At 39.2% G+C, this 16,128-nt stretch overlaps 2 protein-coding genes across 6 annotated transcripts in view; one reads left to right on the top strand and one right to left on the bottom strand.

The window, feature by feature from the left end:
• The window catches only part of LOC112452525, a 197,982-nt gene extending 184,579 nt beyond the window's left edge, over nucleotides 1–13,403 (top strand). For 2 of the 4 annotated variants that reach the window (XM_025012799.1, XM_025012803.1), the window contains 9 exons: nucleotides 2,961–3,209; nucleotides 4,001–4,265; nucleotides 4,459–4,915; nucleotides 5,130–5,397; nucleotides 5,849–6,218; nucleotides 6,382–6,662; nucleotides 6,851–7,096; nucleotides 7,334–7,484; nucleotides 10,036–13,403. In XM_025012799.1, the coding sequence (XP_024868567.1) occupies nucleotides 2,961–3,209; nucleotides 4,001–4,265; nucleotides 4,459–4,915; nucleotides 5,130–5,397; nucleotides 5,849–6,218; nucleotides 6,382–6,662; nucleotides 6,851–7,096; nucleotides 7,334–7,484; nucleotides 10,036–10,319 (2,571 nt within the window). In that variant the 3' untranslated portion in view covers nucleotides 10,320–13,403. Of the gene's footprint in view, nucleotides 1–2,960; nucleotides 3,210–4,000; nucleotides 4,266–4,458; nucleotides 4,916–5,129; nucleotides 5,398–5,848; nucleotides 6,219–6,381; nucleotides 6,663–6,850; nucleotides 7,097–7,333; nucleotides 7,485–8,358 lie in introns of all 4 variants that reach the window. The other 2 variants (XM_025012801.1, XM_025012800.1) reach the window with 2 other exon arrangements.
• A 398-nt stretch (nucleotides 13,404–13,801) lies between these two features.
• LOC112452526 (CD63 antigen-like) lies at nucleotides 13,802–15,766 on the bottom strand. 2 transcript variants are annotated; one of them, XM_025012804.1, is made up of 4 exons: nucleotides 15,049–15,766; nucleotides 14,657–14,815; nucleotides 14,220–14,429; nucleotides 13,802–14,003 (listed from the first exon to the last, which is right to left on the bottom strand). In XM_025012804.1, the coding sequence occupies exons 2-4, from the start codon at nucleotides 14,792–14,794 to the stop codon at nucleotides 13,875–13,877; spliced, it is 477 nt and encodes a 158-aa protein (XP_024868572.1). In that variant the 5' UTR covers nucleotides 14,795–14,815; nucleotides 15,049–15,766; the 3' UTR covers nucleotides 13,802–13,874. The 2 variants fall into 2 exon arrangements, 1 of the variants encoding a protein (XP_024868572.1); XR_003040513.1 differs by having other exon boundaries at nucleotides 14,220–14,365; nucleotides 14,657–15,766.
• Between the last annotated feature and the right edge of the window lie 362 nt (nucleotides 15,767–16,128).

The following is a 16,128-nucleotide window of genomic DNA, read 5'->3' as shown; positions in this document are numbered from 1 at the left end:
TTTCCACAATTCGCGACTCTCGTAAAGCTCTCGCGGGCGATGATTTTCAACATAAAACGCGTATACCGGAGGCCCAGGTAATAAAGGGAGGGAACAGTAAACGCGGACGTTTACTGCCGATCCTTACGGCACGCGCGCTATCTCGTTCACGGGCGGTTTGCCCCTAAAAGAGTCGTACCGGGGGGGTGTCTTCTCTCCTCCCCCCCGCAGTAGCAATAGCAGTGGCAGAGAGAACGGGCGAGAAAGAGAAGCTATATCGCCGTCCCCCACGAAATAATGTTTAATATCGATCGTCACTCGATCCCCAGGTTCGATGTCGACCCGGCACCGCCTGTCAATGACAAGCCGCTCAATCTCTATGAGAAGCGTAGTGTATAACGTTACGTCTAAACGCGCAAATGTACTTCTATTGCTGCATGTGAATCGGTGACGATTAGCAAAGGAAAAAATTCTGTCTGATCAGATCGAATGGTAAGACGATGAGATCCGCAAGAGAACCGTTTTAAAGGAATTGCGAAACTCTGATTCCTTGCTAAAGAGAAAAATTGAAAAACTGAACTCATGAAGTATAACAACGTTTGATAGTTTAGATTTAGAATACTTCATCGTTTAAAAAATATAATATATAATAACAGATGGTTATGTGTTATACAAATTATAATATGTATTCTTACTATTTATTTTTAATATGAGGAAGATTTTGACATGCAGTTTTTATCATTAATTCTGAATTAGCTAAATTTACATTACAGCGAGAATAAAGGCGTAAAATAGAAACGCCTGGATTTTTTAGCTGTTTCTTTAAGCAGAGTGCAAGTATATGGAATTTTGGGATCTCTGCGTCATCGAGAAATAACGCGTGTCGACGAGAATTCGCAGAAGGCGGACGGTCTGTGCATTTTTACTCTCCCTCAGGCCGAGGCACGACAGAAAATCGTTGGTTTCCTCGCTCGATGCGACGCGGGGGTGTGTTAGCGAGGGCCGAGTGTTATAAATCAGACACACGCACCCTCTATTAGCACCCTGTCCCCGACAGGGTTCTCCGCGGCACTAATTCAACGTTAAACGCCTTTCTGCTAATAACGACTGGTTATTATTACCGTGCCCGACCGCGAGTCGCGAGAGAAGCTCGTCCAGTAAACAATGTGCCCAATCGTTCGCCGGAACGTTTTCGACTCGTTTCTCGTTGAACTCGCCGTTTAAAAGACCGAGTCCTGATTCGAGGCAAACAGCAATAAGAGAAGCGAACCGGTCACGAACATCACCGTCACGTAATTACTTCCGTTTGAGAACGAAAGTAAGAAAACTTCGGCAGTGGGGGGTTAAAGTTTTTAAAGACCTCAACTGCAACTGAGGCTCCCTAGCCGATGGTACTAAAAATCAGACATTGGGAGGTTCTCCAACTTTAGAAAGAACGATAGTGGCATCTTGAAACAAGCATTTAAGAAAAATTCCGGTGTACATGTAGCAAACTTATTTCTTTCAAACACAAGTTAAGAAAGTTGAAATCATGAAGGATCAATTCCTATAATTGATATATTCTATATTTCTGCATCTCTTCTCAGAGAAATTATTGAACTTAAAGTACTTTTGATGAATGTGAAAGATAATTTTCAATAATTCACGGAAATAGAGAGAAAAATGGATTTTTATATTTTCGAGCGTCCGAATGAGAGTCTCGTGCGTTTACATAATAATCCTTCGCTGCGACCAGGGTGTTCTCCACGTGTAGTCCTGTTTAAGAGGCAAATGGCAATCGTCACGAGTGCCACGGCGTAATTATTCCCATTTGAGAGCAGGAGTAAGAAGACCTTCGGATGTTCCAAGTATTTTAAGAACGGATAATTTAAGAGCGGTTCCGTTCCGCAATAAGACCGTCCGTCGAGGTAATTGCGGAAATATCCGTGGTGCTGCTTGGGATATTTAAATCTCCGCGATCCGACCGGTCGATTTTCTTTTTACAGTGACCGAGTTAAACGCGAGTACGATGTTTAACACCCTGGAGTCGCAAAGGGCGACGTGAGTCACTCCGGTTTGATAGGATCGGAACAATCCATTAGCGCTTAATTTTAACGACCGCTGGGAATTGAGCTCTAGCGCGTGCTATAACGTGCGGGGATATATTTATGGAATACTTCTGGCCTTCGTTGGCCTGCAATTTTTTACTTTCACACTGAGTTAAGATCGAGATTATGATTGCGAATGTGCATTGTGCTTTAAATAGGATTAGAACCACCGAATATAGGTACACGAAAGCGTTCGCCGAGCAATAATTTATTTTACATTCCACCAGATGATCTATAAACGTCCTAGAAATTATAGTGCCAGATTTGGAGTTGCCTTCTACCTTGTTGCATGATTTAGATATTTTTGAAGAAAAGCTAAAAGTAGCTCTATTTCTAATATAGTGTAATTATATAATCCGAAAATTTCTTGGTCTTTATAAATTAAATTTTGTAACTGTGACGTTATATTATCTTTTGAATTTTATAGTCAAGTCTTTTTGCTTTTTAACAAAATGTCCTGCTTTACATTTTAAAATGTGCAGAGAGAGAGAGAGAGAGAGAGAGAATTTCACATTATGCACCGCCATTATAGATATAGATACAAACGATAATAATAATTATTATGCAATATTAATTAGTTATAATGATCGTTATCATTATAATACGCTATATTTTAATAAAGTACTAGCAACAATAATTATCCCGCATCGTTGCAGCATGCTGTAATTAGGAATAGAGTTACTGTTAATTTTCAGATCCCACCACGATAATTCCCGTGCCGTTATAACAAATTCCGGATTATACTATCACGGTATTGTCACGTCGCGTAACATTGTTCATAAAGTATCATTAACAACTCTGTATCCCTGCATCGTCTCTGTGCGACGTCACGTAGTTTAGATGCGGTCTACGGTCGGATGTGCCAGGAATAATTTTCGCACGTTCTGTTTACAGGCGCGCGTGCACCAGTACCAGGCGCAGATATCGAAGCTGCAGCTGGAGAACGAGTCGATGCGTGGTCAGCTGCGCGGTCTAGAGGCAGCATGCGCCGGTGAAGTGCACGCCGCGCTGGTGGCACGTTTGGCGACCCTCGAGACGGAGCACGCGGCCCTGGCACGGGACGCCGACGCCCAGCGTCGGCAATACGAGCGGTGCCTGGACGACGTCGCCAACCAGGTGGTCCGCGCTCTCCTATCCCAAAAGGTTCATCGCTATGCTCTCGTTACCACCCTCCCCCTTTTCTCTATCTCTCGTTTTATCTCTTCTCGTTCCCACCGAATAGCCCGCCGCGAAAGCGTATGCTCTACGAAGGCTATTATGTACATAGAATGCTGAAGAAGTTGCGTATAAACTTTGGAATTATGAGAATTCTGCCAGAGAATTCTGCAAGAAAAGCTTCTTCAAGCGTGACTTTTAGAGACTAAAGTTGTTAAAAATGGACTTTGTGTGCGAATAGATAAGATTCTTATATTTTATTTTACTTTATGAACTTTTCTTAGACTTATTGTTAGACAAAATTTCAGCCTCTATGATTTTAGATTATTCATAGAATATATCTACATAGACAAAATTTATTCGTAATTTTTAGTACTCTATAATAACTTTCAGGACTTTTCACGCTTGAAATAATAATAATAATTTGTTCAAGAACATTAATTTTTTCAAAATTTAGAGAATGATAGAAAATAAAAAAATATTTGATACTTATATATTATTTGTTCCTTCTAAGATAAATAGTTCAGAAAAAAAAAACGGAAAAAGTAAAATTTAAAAAATTAAATGGTAACTATACAGTTTATATAAGCGGAAAACACATTTTTAACATTAGAAGCATATTCAATATCAATTTTAAAGTTTACTTGAAAAATACTGCTTTTTGAAAGGATTAATCTGCCGCTAACACGTTTTTCCCCATTCGTTAATGCGCTTTTTGAACGGTATATCATTGCGAGATATATCGAACAAGAGTACTAATGGCTAATGGATGTTATCAGGGTCTCAGGGAAGAAATAGGCGCATTGCAGAGACGTATACGAGAGCTTGAGGCTCAAAATCGAGCATTATCGGGACTTTTGGCGCAGGCTGCCAGTCCTGGAAGCCCGACCGAACTTATCCAAGGAATCATCGAGGCTGGTCCAGCCGCTCTGGTTGCCGCTTTGGGTCTAGACCCTGCGTGGGTTCCCCTCTCGAGGCCGCGTTCCCTCAACTTGCAGATACCCGTGATGGCAACCACTAAGTGCCGACGCAGCAGACCTCTTGGTACTAATTATTTTTCATCGTGATTAACGCATTTGTCGTGGAATCAAACGTAGCTAGAACTCTCTAATTTTTTTTTTAATTTTTATTCTATTATGACTTGATTTATACGCCAATGATGCAATGCAATCTAAAGAGATAAGACAAAACCGCGACGCGCCTACTCTTCGGGACTGCTTGACCGAATCGTTTGCAGCGCAAAAACCGTCGGAAGAGGAGGGCAGCGAGAGTCCGGAGAGCGGTAATCGCGACGAGGGCTACTCGACCATGTCGAGCGACGTCCAGGGTGAGGGCACGCGTCAGGAACCGTCGGCGCGCGGCCTCGAAGATCTGAAGGAGGCCACCGACGAGACCGAGGCCGACGTGTCACCGGATGCGCGTCTCGTCGCCCTCGACGTCGGCGATCCGGATGTTCTCTTCCTACCTCTGAATCTCACCGTGGGCATCAATCCGCGCCACAGCTATCCGCCGACTAAGGATCTGCTGCCCTATCAGCATGTGATGCGCAGCTTTTCGGACAGCCACCTCTGTCTCAAGCTTACCACCACTACCAATTTTACACCGTACAAATTGCCTAGCCCCATGGGATCATCTTCCCTCTTGTTGGTAGAAGAAGAGGGTTGGGACGCCGAGTACGTGCAACAATGGCTTAGGTTTGTTTGCTATATCATCAAAAAGCCTCCAAAGGGATATAACTGTGGATTATGAAGAGTTGATTAGAGAAACGTAAAAGCGAAATGCGCGAGTATGACTCTTTGATATATAAATCTTCCATTTTTCTATTTTATCAATGTTATTCATTTTTTTTATGAGATTTATTAATCCGGTGTGAAAATACGCTGGAATTGATCACCGCACGGGTTTCAGGCTCGACGACAGTAGAAGCGCGCAACAGCACCGAGATCTGCTCGAATTGGAGTACGACAGGGCGGAGCTGGAGGATTGGAGTTTCTCCCTGTCCACGGAAGACCTCGTACAAAATGAATCCGCAATGTGGAAGGAGCAACCAGCTACTACAAACACGCCCGCCCTGCCGGCAATCAAGGAGCATAATCTCCTGGAATTGGAGGAGGACGCGAACGAGTGTCTGTGGAATGGCGCGAGCTATCTCGCCGATAGGGCTGGAGGAGAGCTGGTGTGTATGTCGAGTGCACACGATATCGATCGACATCTACGATGTTTGTTTAGTTATCCTAATAAAAATGTCATTACGAAAAGTTTAGTCGATTACAGTCTGATTAATTCGAATGAATATAGGCGTATGTAATTATTTCAAATTTGCAAAAAAGTGTTAATTTATAAAGAATTTAGATTTGCCATTTATCTCATTGCAACTTTTAATTATTTAATATTTGTCTCAATATCCCAGATTAATTGAGCACTTATTTACCCGTTTCTTATTTATCTTTATCTCTAAGTTTTATTAAAAATTTTTAAGTAATTTAAAACAGATGATCCATATTGAATAGCTAAACTTGACTCAGTTTAAATCGCAGTCATAAAATAAATTTTTAAAATAAAGTTAGTGAGTTTCAGATTTATGTTACACCAACTCTCTCAGCTAATTATAATCTTTTATTTCCCAGGTTGCGCTTTTAATGGACGCGAGAGCGACCGGACCCTGGCCGTACGCCTCGAGTCCCGGTGCGTCGTGGAGCAGCGAGGAAGGTGGCCTGGAAAACTCGAGTAAGCGTTCGTCGGCGGCGCTCTCCGGCTGTAGTGACGATCCCGATACTCCGTCAATCGGCACGGACTTCACCAGAGATTTTTACCGGCTAGTAAAGTTCGAGAGTACCAAGAGCCTGGCGAGCACATCGTCCAGGAGTGGTAGACCGCCACCGGATAGGGAACAAGCGCTTCAAAGCGTCCTGTCTTTCATCGCTGAACAACAGATGTACCTCGCGGAGTTACCAAACAATCCCGTAGAATCGCAGAACGCGTCTCACTCGACCGAAGGTGATTATACTCAATTGTATTCGCTAATTAAATGGAAAACGGGCTATTTTTCACCCAAATTATCGTTAACGTAATTATACAAGAAGAAAATATAAGAGCAATTAATGAAAAACTTTTTTGAAAGGACATTAAAAAAATGTGTCTTAAATCGCGTTACTTACAGAAGTGGGCCTTAGCAAAAATGATTCCACGGGGGAGACGAAGATAGCGGAGGTAGAAGGATCATCCATTCAGGAAGGCAGTCCCGGAAACGCGATCGAAACGAGCTGCAACGACGAGCTGCTCGATCAGATACAGGTACCACCGTTGGCATCCGAGGAGAGAATTGTAAGCGCCGTGTCGTGTAACGGCGGTATCACGTATACTACAGTAACTCCATCAGAATTGGGAGCCGTTCCCGAGGAGGACGAAGAAGCCGCAACTTCCTCTACGCCTAGTACGGTTGTAAGTTTTTGCTTCCGAATACTACTTAAATTTGCACAAAGGAAAAGGAAAGCTGACCCCGTGCAATTTCCTTTGTTTTCTGAAGAAATAATTTTCTTATTTAAAGGAAAAATTTACGAAACTTTATTGATAATTTAATTTCTAGCAAAACGTTTTATTGTAATAACGATTACGTGATATTCATATAGGTCAGCCCGGCACGAGCAACGCTTCTCGTGGAGGGCAGAGATCGATCATTGAGCTTCCATGAGCGCGCCACGTCCAAGGATGTTATAGACGAATTAAACCGCATGATTCGGAAGGGTGAGGATAATACTACCACTAACATCGCTAACAACGATTCGCAAGTACAGCTGGAGAAATTAGATCTCGCTTGCTGTTGTCCTACAGGATGGGTTCACGTTGAACGTGATATTGACTTCACCGACCCTAAGGTGAGCTGCCTGCCAAAACATAAAATTAAAATATAGAAATTTTAAGTAACATATAAGTAATAGAATAATGCTCGCAAAGTATGCTCTGACGGGTTGACTAATTTATAGATAAAAATCGATCGCTAGAAATTATTTAATAAAATACAATAATTTTTCAATTAAAACTCCCAATGAAAGATATCGTGTTTTTATTCCTGTAAAAATAAACGTAATACTAATCGCTATACTTTTACTTAGGCCAGAGCCAACCTCTTAGACGTGATGTTAGCGAGCAGCGAAAGTTCCTCAGCGACATCGAGCAGCGGTTCGGCGGGTAGCGATTCAGGGGATGAACCACCTGATTACCGACACTTGCATAGATTACACCGGTACCGACGGCAAAAGAAAGGTATTTGTCTTCGGGTATCTACTCCGTAGACACTTTTGCCATGCCGTTTTCGCGCATCACCACCTCACCTTTGCGCAAAACGCATAATTTAAATGCGATTTTACGATCACTATCATTCTTAGCGCCTAATCCTTAACTAACGTTCTATCAACAACTATTTAATACTCTCATTATGCTTTTTGTTTAAAGTAACGAAATTTACTAATCGATCAGCGTGGAAACGTGCAAAAAGCTTGAAGCTAAAGCATCTGATTAACAAAAATCTAATATTGGATGTCTATACGTTGTATGCAGAATATCTAAATTATCATTTTATACATGATCTACTTTGGTGGATAAAATGCTGCTATATATTGATTTTAGATTATAAAACTCAATTTTAATTTTAACGAATTTAAGTATTGAATACATTATTAATTAAATCTCATATTATATTTAGAGTCAGTTTTACATGTGTGTGCATCTGTGCATCTTATATATACTTTATTTTCAAAATCGTGTTTGCGTTATTAAATTTCAAGGAAAGACATTTTAGATGTTCTGACGATTATTCACATGTATAGTCGCCTAATGTTGAAAGAAACAAGCTTGATGACGTTTTACAGAGTTTAGGTGGTGTGCGAATAGTGCTTGCTCTCAAAAGCTTAAGACGGCAACACGTCTACACCCTTCTCGCTATACAAAATCGATGCCACACTTTTACACGTCACGTCACACTCGATCGAGCGGCTATTTTATCTACTCTCGCAATTACTTTAGACTTTAGACACTCGCAATTAACACAGTACAATTACAGTACAATCGGCGTTACTATCCCCGCTCGCGCTCAGTAGCCTTTTCGCTGTACATTGCCTTTTCCATATTTTCTGTTCAGATGGTAGCTCCTACGCGGTGTGCTTTGATTGTCACAAGAAAAGCTACGTAGTTCGGCTTAGTGACGATCAGTTTCTATAAGCGACATGACCAATTGGGAGGAATGCATTGCCGCGCCGGGGAACCTATTTCGTCCTGAACTGAACCACGTGTTACGCCCACAACGGACTGACCATTGGTTTATACTAACAGAATTATTAACCGGCAGAGAACATTCCTGGCGTAACACCTTCACGCAATTCCATCTCTCCGTCTCGTTCACGCGTATTTGCGTGGCCTACTTGGCACACATTGCCGTCCGAAAGTCTTGGGACAAGATACAGAAAGGTACATTAAATATAAATGAATGTTGATCATATAAATAATCAAAATGGTGAAACGTGTGTGTATATATAATCAAAGAAGAAGATTACACCGTGTAATCAAACGTAGTGCAATTTCTTAAATGCATTATATATAGTTTTATATGGATAATCAAACGTAACTATCTACAAAAGTGCAAAGCAATTCAAAATATCCAAAGACTTTTAGACAAGAGTGCAAGTTGATGTGCAAATTTAACGTCATTTAATATCTTTTCAAAAATGAAAAATGCGTTAGCGCGTGTGCAATACATGAGACTGCATATATAAACATTATGTATCACTCTAAAGTGAAATAGCTCCTCAAGTGGAATTGCGTCAGGGTATAAATTGAGAATAGTTACTTTCTCTCTCGTTGTACTGCGAGCGAATTGATAATCTCTAAACCTTATTGGCACGTGCAAGACCGTTTCAGCATCTTCATCTTCATTCTCGATCGCTTCATTTCATTATATGCCTGTCTATGTTAGATCATTAATTTCACTATCGATCATTATTAATTTCATGTAAGATTGTAACCAACCTGAATTAATTTTTTTTCTTGCTTCATAGAAGTAACATCTTTTGATATCATATACACATGTAATTCTTAATTTATCATTATTCTTGAGCGAATCATAATCATGTCATACAAAGTACGTTGGATAAATAGCGTGCAACATGTTTAACGAATAATGTTATCAAAGATAAATTAGGTATAAATTTGTTAGAATTTATTATTCCTTAAGATTAATACATATATCTTTAAATTATTGTTAATTATTTGCCAAAAAATTAGACTGTCTCAGCTTGTATAAAGTCTACAGTAAAGCTTAGAATTAAGATCAGAAGTTCTGGGAATAAGTAAGAATATCCACATAACTTCTGTCCATGATTTATTGCATAAAACTCATGAAAACGAATACAATTAATAAAATTGTCGCACGCATGATTTGTTCGACGGTACATCATGCATCACCCACTCGGTCATGCACCCGCCAAATGCCTAAATTCCACAAAAAAAAAAGAAATAAAGAAAGGTGTAACCGGTGCGGTGGAGCGACAGTGGAAGGCGGAGAGACGATACGGACGGATAGAGGAGACGTGAGAAAGGAGTGGGAAAGAGAAAGAAAGAACGAAAGTGGAATAGGGAGAGAGGGTGTGAGAGGGAGACGTGAATATACGGTGAAAGAGAGTGCTAAGCCGAGCTACTCTGTGTCTGCTAGAGCCGGTATAGAGAGAAGAGAGAGAGAGAAAGAGCGCAAAATCGAGTCGATCGAGTGAAGTCTGAGAGCAGCATCTGTTGACCCGCTGCTGTGTGCCCTTGGTTTCTTCAGCGTCGGCGGCCCAGGCGCATCGCGTTCTCCGGCTGCCGTCCTCCTGGGGCTCGTCCCGGCCGTCGATCATCGGCCGCGGTGACGACTTCTTCGTGCGCTACGGGGACAAGGAGCGCGAGGCGGTGGCCTCGTTCGACTTCCTCGACGAGTTTGTCGTGGCGGCGACAACAACGACGGCGGTGGGACCCTCCTCGCTCGGCTCGGACAGCAGCCCCCTCGACCTGGACGATGACGTACCGTCCGCCGATCTCAACAGCGACATCATGAAGCTCTCGTCGCTCTAGGAACAACGGCGACGGCGGATTGATTTTACAAAACGCGTGGAAATTTTTGTCTGAACGCGAGCTCTTCCCGGCTGGTGAAACACGATGTCTTGGTTTTATCGATTTAGTCGGGAAATCTAATTTTGTTTTATTCCCTTTTTAACGAATTGTTTTTAATACATTACATTTTTAAATGTAGAGATGGTTTTAAATCGAAATTATAATTTTAAATTGCTTGTCTTCGAAGTCGAAAAAATATGTATGTAAGTTTCGCATCCGCTGGGAAAAGTCCCGCGAGTTGACTAAACGCGACACATCGTCAAATATTCTTCCCAATCACGCTAATTATAGCAAATCAAAACGGCGAGTTCTACTTAAACGTCTGATTCTATATCCATTATGCAACAAAAGGTAAATAAGGTTTCGTCAAAGATCGATTATTTTGTAATCATGTGAGAAATGTCACATTAGGTCAATGTCGCTCGTCAGCCTCTCACGATGAACGAAGAGAGAACGATTTGTACATTACCTTCTTATACATCCTCGATGCTGCGGTTCGAGTTTTGAAATCTTACAGTCCTGACGTTTTATCACTAAGTAATTGGGAAAACTCGAAGTGTCACGTCGAAGATAGATTTATAGTCTGAGACAAGAACTTGTCTTGTCTCTTTTTCTCTGCGAGCTTCCTCTTACTCGAGATATAAATAACGCACTGTGGTACAGTCGAAGGTGAAGTTGATCAACTAGAATAAGTTGGCCCGAGCTAGATACAAACTGCATCCAGATTTGATCCCAGATTGTTCCTGGCTAGAGCCTGCCTGTATCAAGTCAAATAGAACAGCGATATCTTTTTCAGCGTAAAGCTACATGAATTTTGAGTTACATTTGCACTATACTTCGATGCGAACTTCCTAAACGAAAAGGATCTACTAATGGGTATGTGCGGATAAGTATTAATCAAAGAATTAGCGATAAGGATATGTAAGCAGTAGTCGACCTGTTGTGACACTAAAGTAGCGTGTGCGACGAGCACGGATTGCCACGATTGGAAGGCTCTCGTACCGGAATGAACGCACACTCACGACATGGACGTAGATATAACTCATCCTCATGGTCTTTTTACAAATATTTCGGTAAATTGTATACGATTGTTGTAAAAAGTAAGATCTTCGATGGCTTGAAAATTAAATAGCAACATTCTCTTAGCAAGTATTAGATTTATCGAAAAATGTGTACGTTCCAATTAAGTTTATAAATTAATTAAGAAATCGGCTTCACGATTGTATTTAACTTTTGAAGACTTAATAGTAATGGAATCATCATCGCGACTCGCAGAGGGTCGCGCATGGTATTTTTGGGGATACATCACATCCACCATCTCATAACATCCAACACTTCTCTCACCATCACATCATACCAACACGATAACAACAACGGCACGTTATCCCATAAATGTAAAGTTAATTTAATACTGGAAACTTTTAAAATTGAGAATTTTTTATTAAATAATTAACTCTATCGGAGATCTTGCACTTGATTAAAAGAAACATTATTCCATCGAGAACGCATTTTAAACAATATGAAGTATTATTGAATCATAACTTCGAAACGCATCACGGCACGATCACCTTCCAAAGTGAGCTTAGAGAGCATAGATTAAGAGGTACTCATCGATTTTTTATGAACCGCTAGATATTTTATACTCCCCCCCCCTTCCACCCTTTCCTACCCTCCAGTCTCGTCATTAGTCGTCAATGAGCGTCAAGAGCCGCGAATATCGTTAATTGACAATTCGATCCACGCGTGATGAACTATTTTCTTCTGTCCTTAGAGATAAGAACGTAAACGAGCCTGTACATTTTGCTTCCGAACTTTGTAACATAGTAGATTGTGAGGGAGAGAAAGAGAGAGCAAAAGAGCGAGAGAGAGGAAGAGAGTGAGAGAGATTTTTCGTGCGTAAAGAAATAACGATTACTTTGTTGCGTGAACGAAGATAGGGAGTCACTTCAGCGTAATTTGTACGAAATTCGTCGCTCCGGAACGAGCGAATTTCTGAGTAACGCGTTTGATCGGATTATAGGCGTAAATATCATTAGCGTACATAAATTTAAGATACTGAGTCGATAGGGGTCGAGATATTTTACACGTAGCTGTATACCCGCATGACGAGGTTCAATATTCGAGGTGGAGAGGCTGCACGGACGTTAAAAGTTGCCCCGCATTTGCTCGCGTTGCTGCTGTTCTAGTCAAGCAAGTGAGACCACGATTTTTTTTACAATCTTGATAGCCTGATCGCGTTTATCAACTCTATACTACATCATCGTACTCGTTATTCATAGAGCAGGCACTGATTTATACTAGAAATGTAGTCTGAATAATTTGGGAAATATGTTTAAGCCGGATAATCTCGCAGATTTTTTAAATGTAACATCATCTTTTCTCGGACAGCGATTCGCGAAAATTTGAGAATAGCTTTAGAAATATTTAATTATGATCTTTGTGATACGTTAATGATATTTTATATCGTCACGATCGTATTTAAGGTAAGACAGTGGATAAATATCAAACGATTAAATTATACATATATATTTCACTGTTATTATTTATTAAATAATAATATGGATCTAATAAGTGATGATGAGATATCATTAACAGTTAACGTAAAAAGAAATTTTCTAATTTATATCATGCCGTACAGGGTTAATTAGTGCTAATAGTGATGATCTTAAAAGATTATTTCCGCTGTCGCTATACTAATCCCAATCGAGTGACCGTAATTTATTTCAGTATTTATTTTAATTATAATGCTAAACTGATTGTGGAGGAGTAAAACTCCTTTCTCGAAGAAACAACTTTCGTCCTGCAGCCTGAAAATAATAGACTAACGACATAGCTTTAAGATGTTTGTAAGTTCTACACATTGGGGACAGCAGTGTCTCTACCTTTATTCCCGGTCGCAGAAGCAGCGAAGTCAAACGATAATCACGTGAAATGAGACTTGCTGAACGACGATGTACATAGTATGTATCATAGCTCAATGCAAATGTAAGTTATCCTCTCTTGAACTTAATAAATAACGACAATATATGAACGTAAAAAGAAAAATACGCGTGTAACCGTGTTGTTATTTATAGATATTTATTTATGATAGAGCTGGAGTTTCATCTCGCGATACAGCAGCAATGATAATGGTAATGGTAAGTGGTAAGTATACACATTGCATCGTAAACGACGAAAAAGATAATTAAATACAATGTAAAATAAATAAAAACGATGTTATATTCATGTCTGTGGATTAATGAATGCTGAAGATAATCGCGATTCTGTTTTGCTAATTATTTGTACAATTTTTCGTATTTTTAAACTTTTATCGAAAACCGGTATTTATCGATAAACGTATAAACTTGAGTCAAAGGACGACAATATATTAAATTAAAATATGACGATATGATACTGAAATAACCGTATATAAAAAAAGAAATATAGGAACATAATCCGAAAAATAAAAGTTCGATAATATTTATTTTTCCTACTTCAAACTCTGCGTTAGATACCTCCTGAAAGAATTGAAAAACATTAAGAGCTGGCTGGAAATATTTTGTTAGCATTATTCCCGTGTAATAACGTGTATGTCTCTTGACGCTTCACTGCATTTTTTTCCTTTATAGAATTCGTCAGATACAATGTGAAGAGGAAACCGATCAACTGAAAAGAACAGAAAAATATATGTATACTATATAAATTATTAAAAGATATTTGCAAACCACCATCAAAATCTTAAGAGCAAAAAATTTATATTTTATTGGCATGACGTTTCTGAATTGAGATAAAATCACAACTATTGTCTTATTGTGTCTCTTCTTATTATATATTACGATCTATGTGGTTTTTCCAATTTTGTCATCTCGTTGTGCTATTTACCACAGTTACAGTGACAGTCAAGATGAAAATGCTCATTAGGTAGACTTGGTGTATCAATCTAGAAGTATTTAGTCTAAATGCGCAACCGGGTCTAAATCCTACATCCTCCGCAGTACACACTCCCCAAGAATTATTGCAGCAACTGCCTGGGATTAAAATATCAAGAATCTCCTGATAATCATGGTAGGAATAAATACCACAGCAATATGACTGCAAAAAATTATTTTATGTCGTAATATTAATCCGATTTGTGAATATATTTGCGTATAGGGGTATAGTAGAATATAAATATCTTAAATATTTACATTCTACTATAAGATACTAATATCTTAAATATGTCATTACTCGTAACTTGGTTGAAGGCTCGAATAATGATACATTTGTGCCGCGTGCGTGAAGAAGTATTTTACTTCTAAATTATTTCTTAAAAATCTTACTCTGTCCTGAATATCATCTACGAACTTCGTGTCCTCACATCGGTAACCGTAATTCTTGAAGGCTTCTTTAAAATCGGTAGCGGCCCTCGGTACCAGGACAAGCATGTAGATTGCGACGGCTGATTGTACAATCAGCATAATCAAGAATAGAGATGTGAACTGCCGGAAGCAGCGCCGTTAATCGCTTCAATCAACTTTTCAGTTAATAAAACTACGATATTAAACCACCGCTGTCTAAACCTTCCGCGAATCTATAGCAGATACGAATATCGCGTATTGTAAGGAATCGACCGAACAAGCTCGTTCTCACGCGATAAGACTGATAAGAGCGAAAGAATTAAACTTCGTGTCGCGTAAAAAGTTAACGTTGGATAATACGCGGAAAAGCTCACCGTAACAGTCGTGCGGGAAATATAGGTGCATCGATTTCTGAATTTGGCACTGTCGAAAAACAGTATGCCGTATCCGCCACTGCAAAGGGCGAAAATAATGAGGACGCCGCCGATAGCGATAAGCGTCTCCAACGAAATCGCGACGCCCTTCGTCCATGCATCAAGATATCTGACCTCGTAAAGGTACACTATCGTAGCCCAAGTTATTGCGCATATCCCACGTAGCTACAATAAGACGTTTCGCATTTCATCATAAGTATGTATCTCTAATATTATTATTTCTATTAGCTAATACATATAATTTTACAATACATTCTATTTTACTAATGAAGCTTATAAAGTAACAATTATTTCCGTAATTCGCAGTCACTATATATTGGCCGATTTAATCTCGAGGCGTCTTCGAATTGATTTCACAATTTTAGCTTTAGATGTAAATTCAGACATAGACTTTAAGCCTAATGATTTAAGGCGTAGAAGATTAATATACAGGGACTAAATTATAGAGAAATTCGAAAGACCGAACTTGATCCGAGAATCAGAGTACAATGTTTAAGTTCTCTTTAGATGATCCATAATTCTTGTCAGAATTCAGGACGGAGTTTTATTTTGCAATTTTACATGTCGTAGTATGAAAAAGATTTGAAGACTCAGAAATGTATTATATATAATAAAATTATAAATTAATAAAATTAATATATTATAAATATTTTATCTTAATTTTAATTTTATAATTTTATTATATATATATATATATATATATATATATATATAATTTATAATAAAATTATGAAATTGAAATTAAAATAAAATTACAAATGCAATTAAAATAAAATCACAAATTACAATTTTATTTTGCAAATTATAAATCGTTTAAAGAGAGTCTAGACATGCGGTAAATCATCATTTTCGAAAATGGGATAAATAGATGAATATCGTGACATCACAGCGCTCGCAAGTACTTACCACGAGATAAGCAGTAAACGTGTAAAAAAAATATTTCTCAAAAATAGGCATGTTAAACGAAAAACTTTTTAATAGATCCGTTTTGCTCGTCGATTTTACTAGTCACGACGCGGA

The sequence above is a fragment of the Temnothorax curvispinosus genome, unplaced genomic scaffold, assembly GCF_003070985.1.
Source record: "Temnothorax curvispinosus isolate PA1 unplaced genomic scaffold, ASM307098v1 QBEX01003408.1, whole genome shotgun sequence".
Classification (NCBI taxonomy): domain Eukaryota; kingdom Metazoa; phylum Arthropoda; class Insecta; order Hymenoptera; family Formicidae; genus Temnothorax; species Temnothorax curvispinosus.
This window is presented reverse-complemented; position numbering and strand designations above follow the sequence as displayed.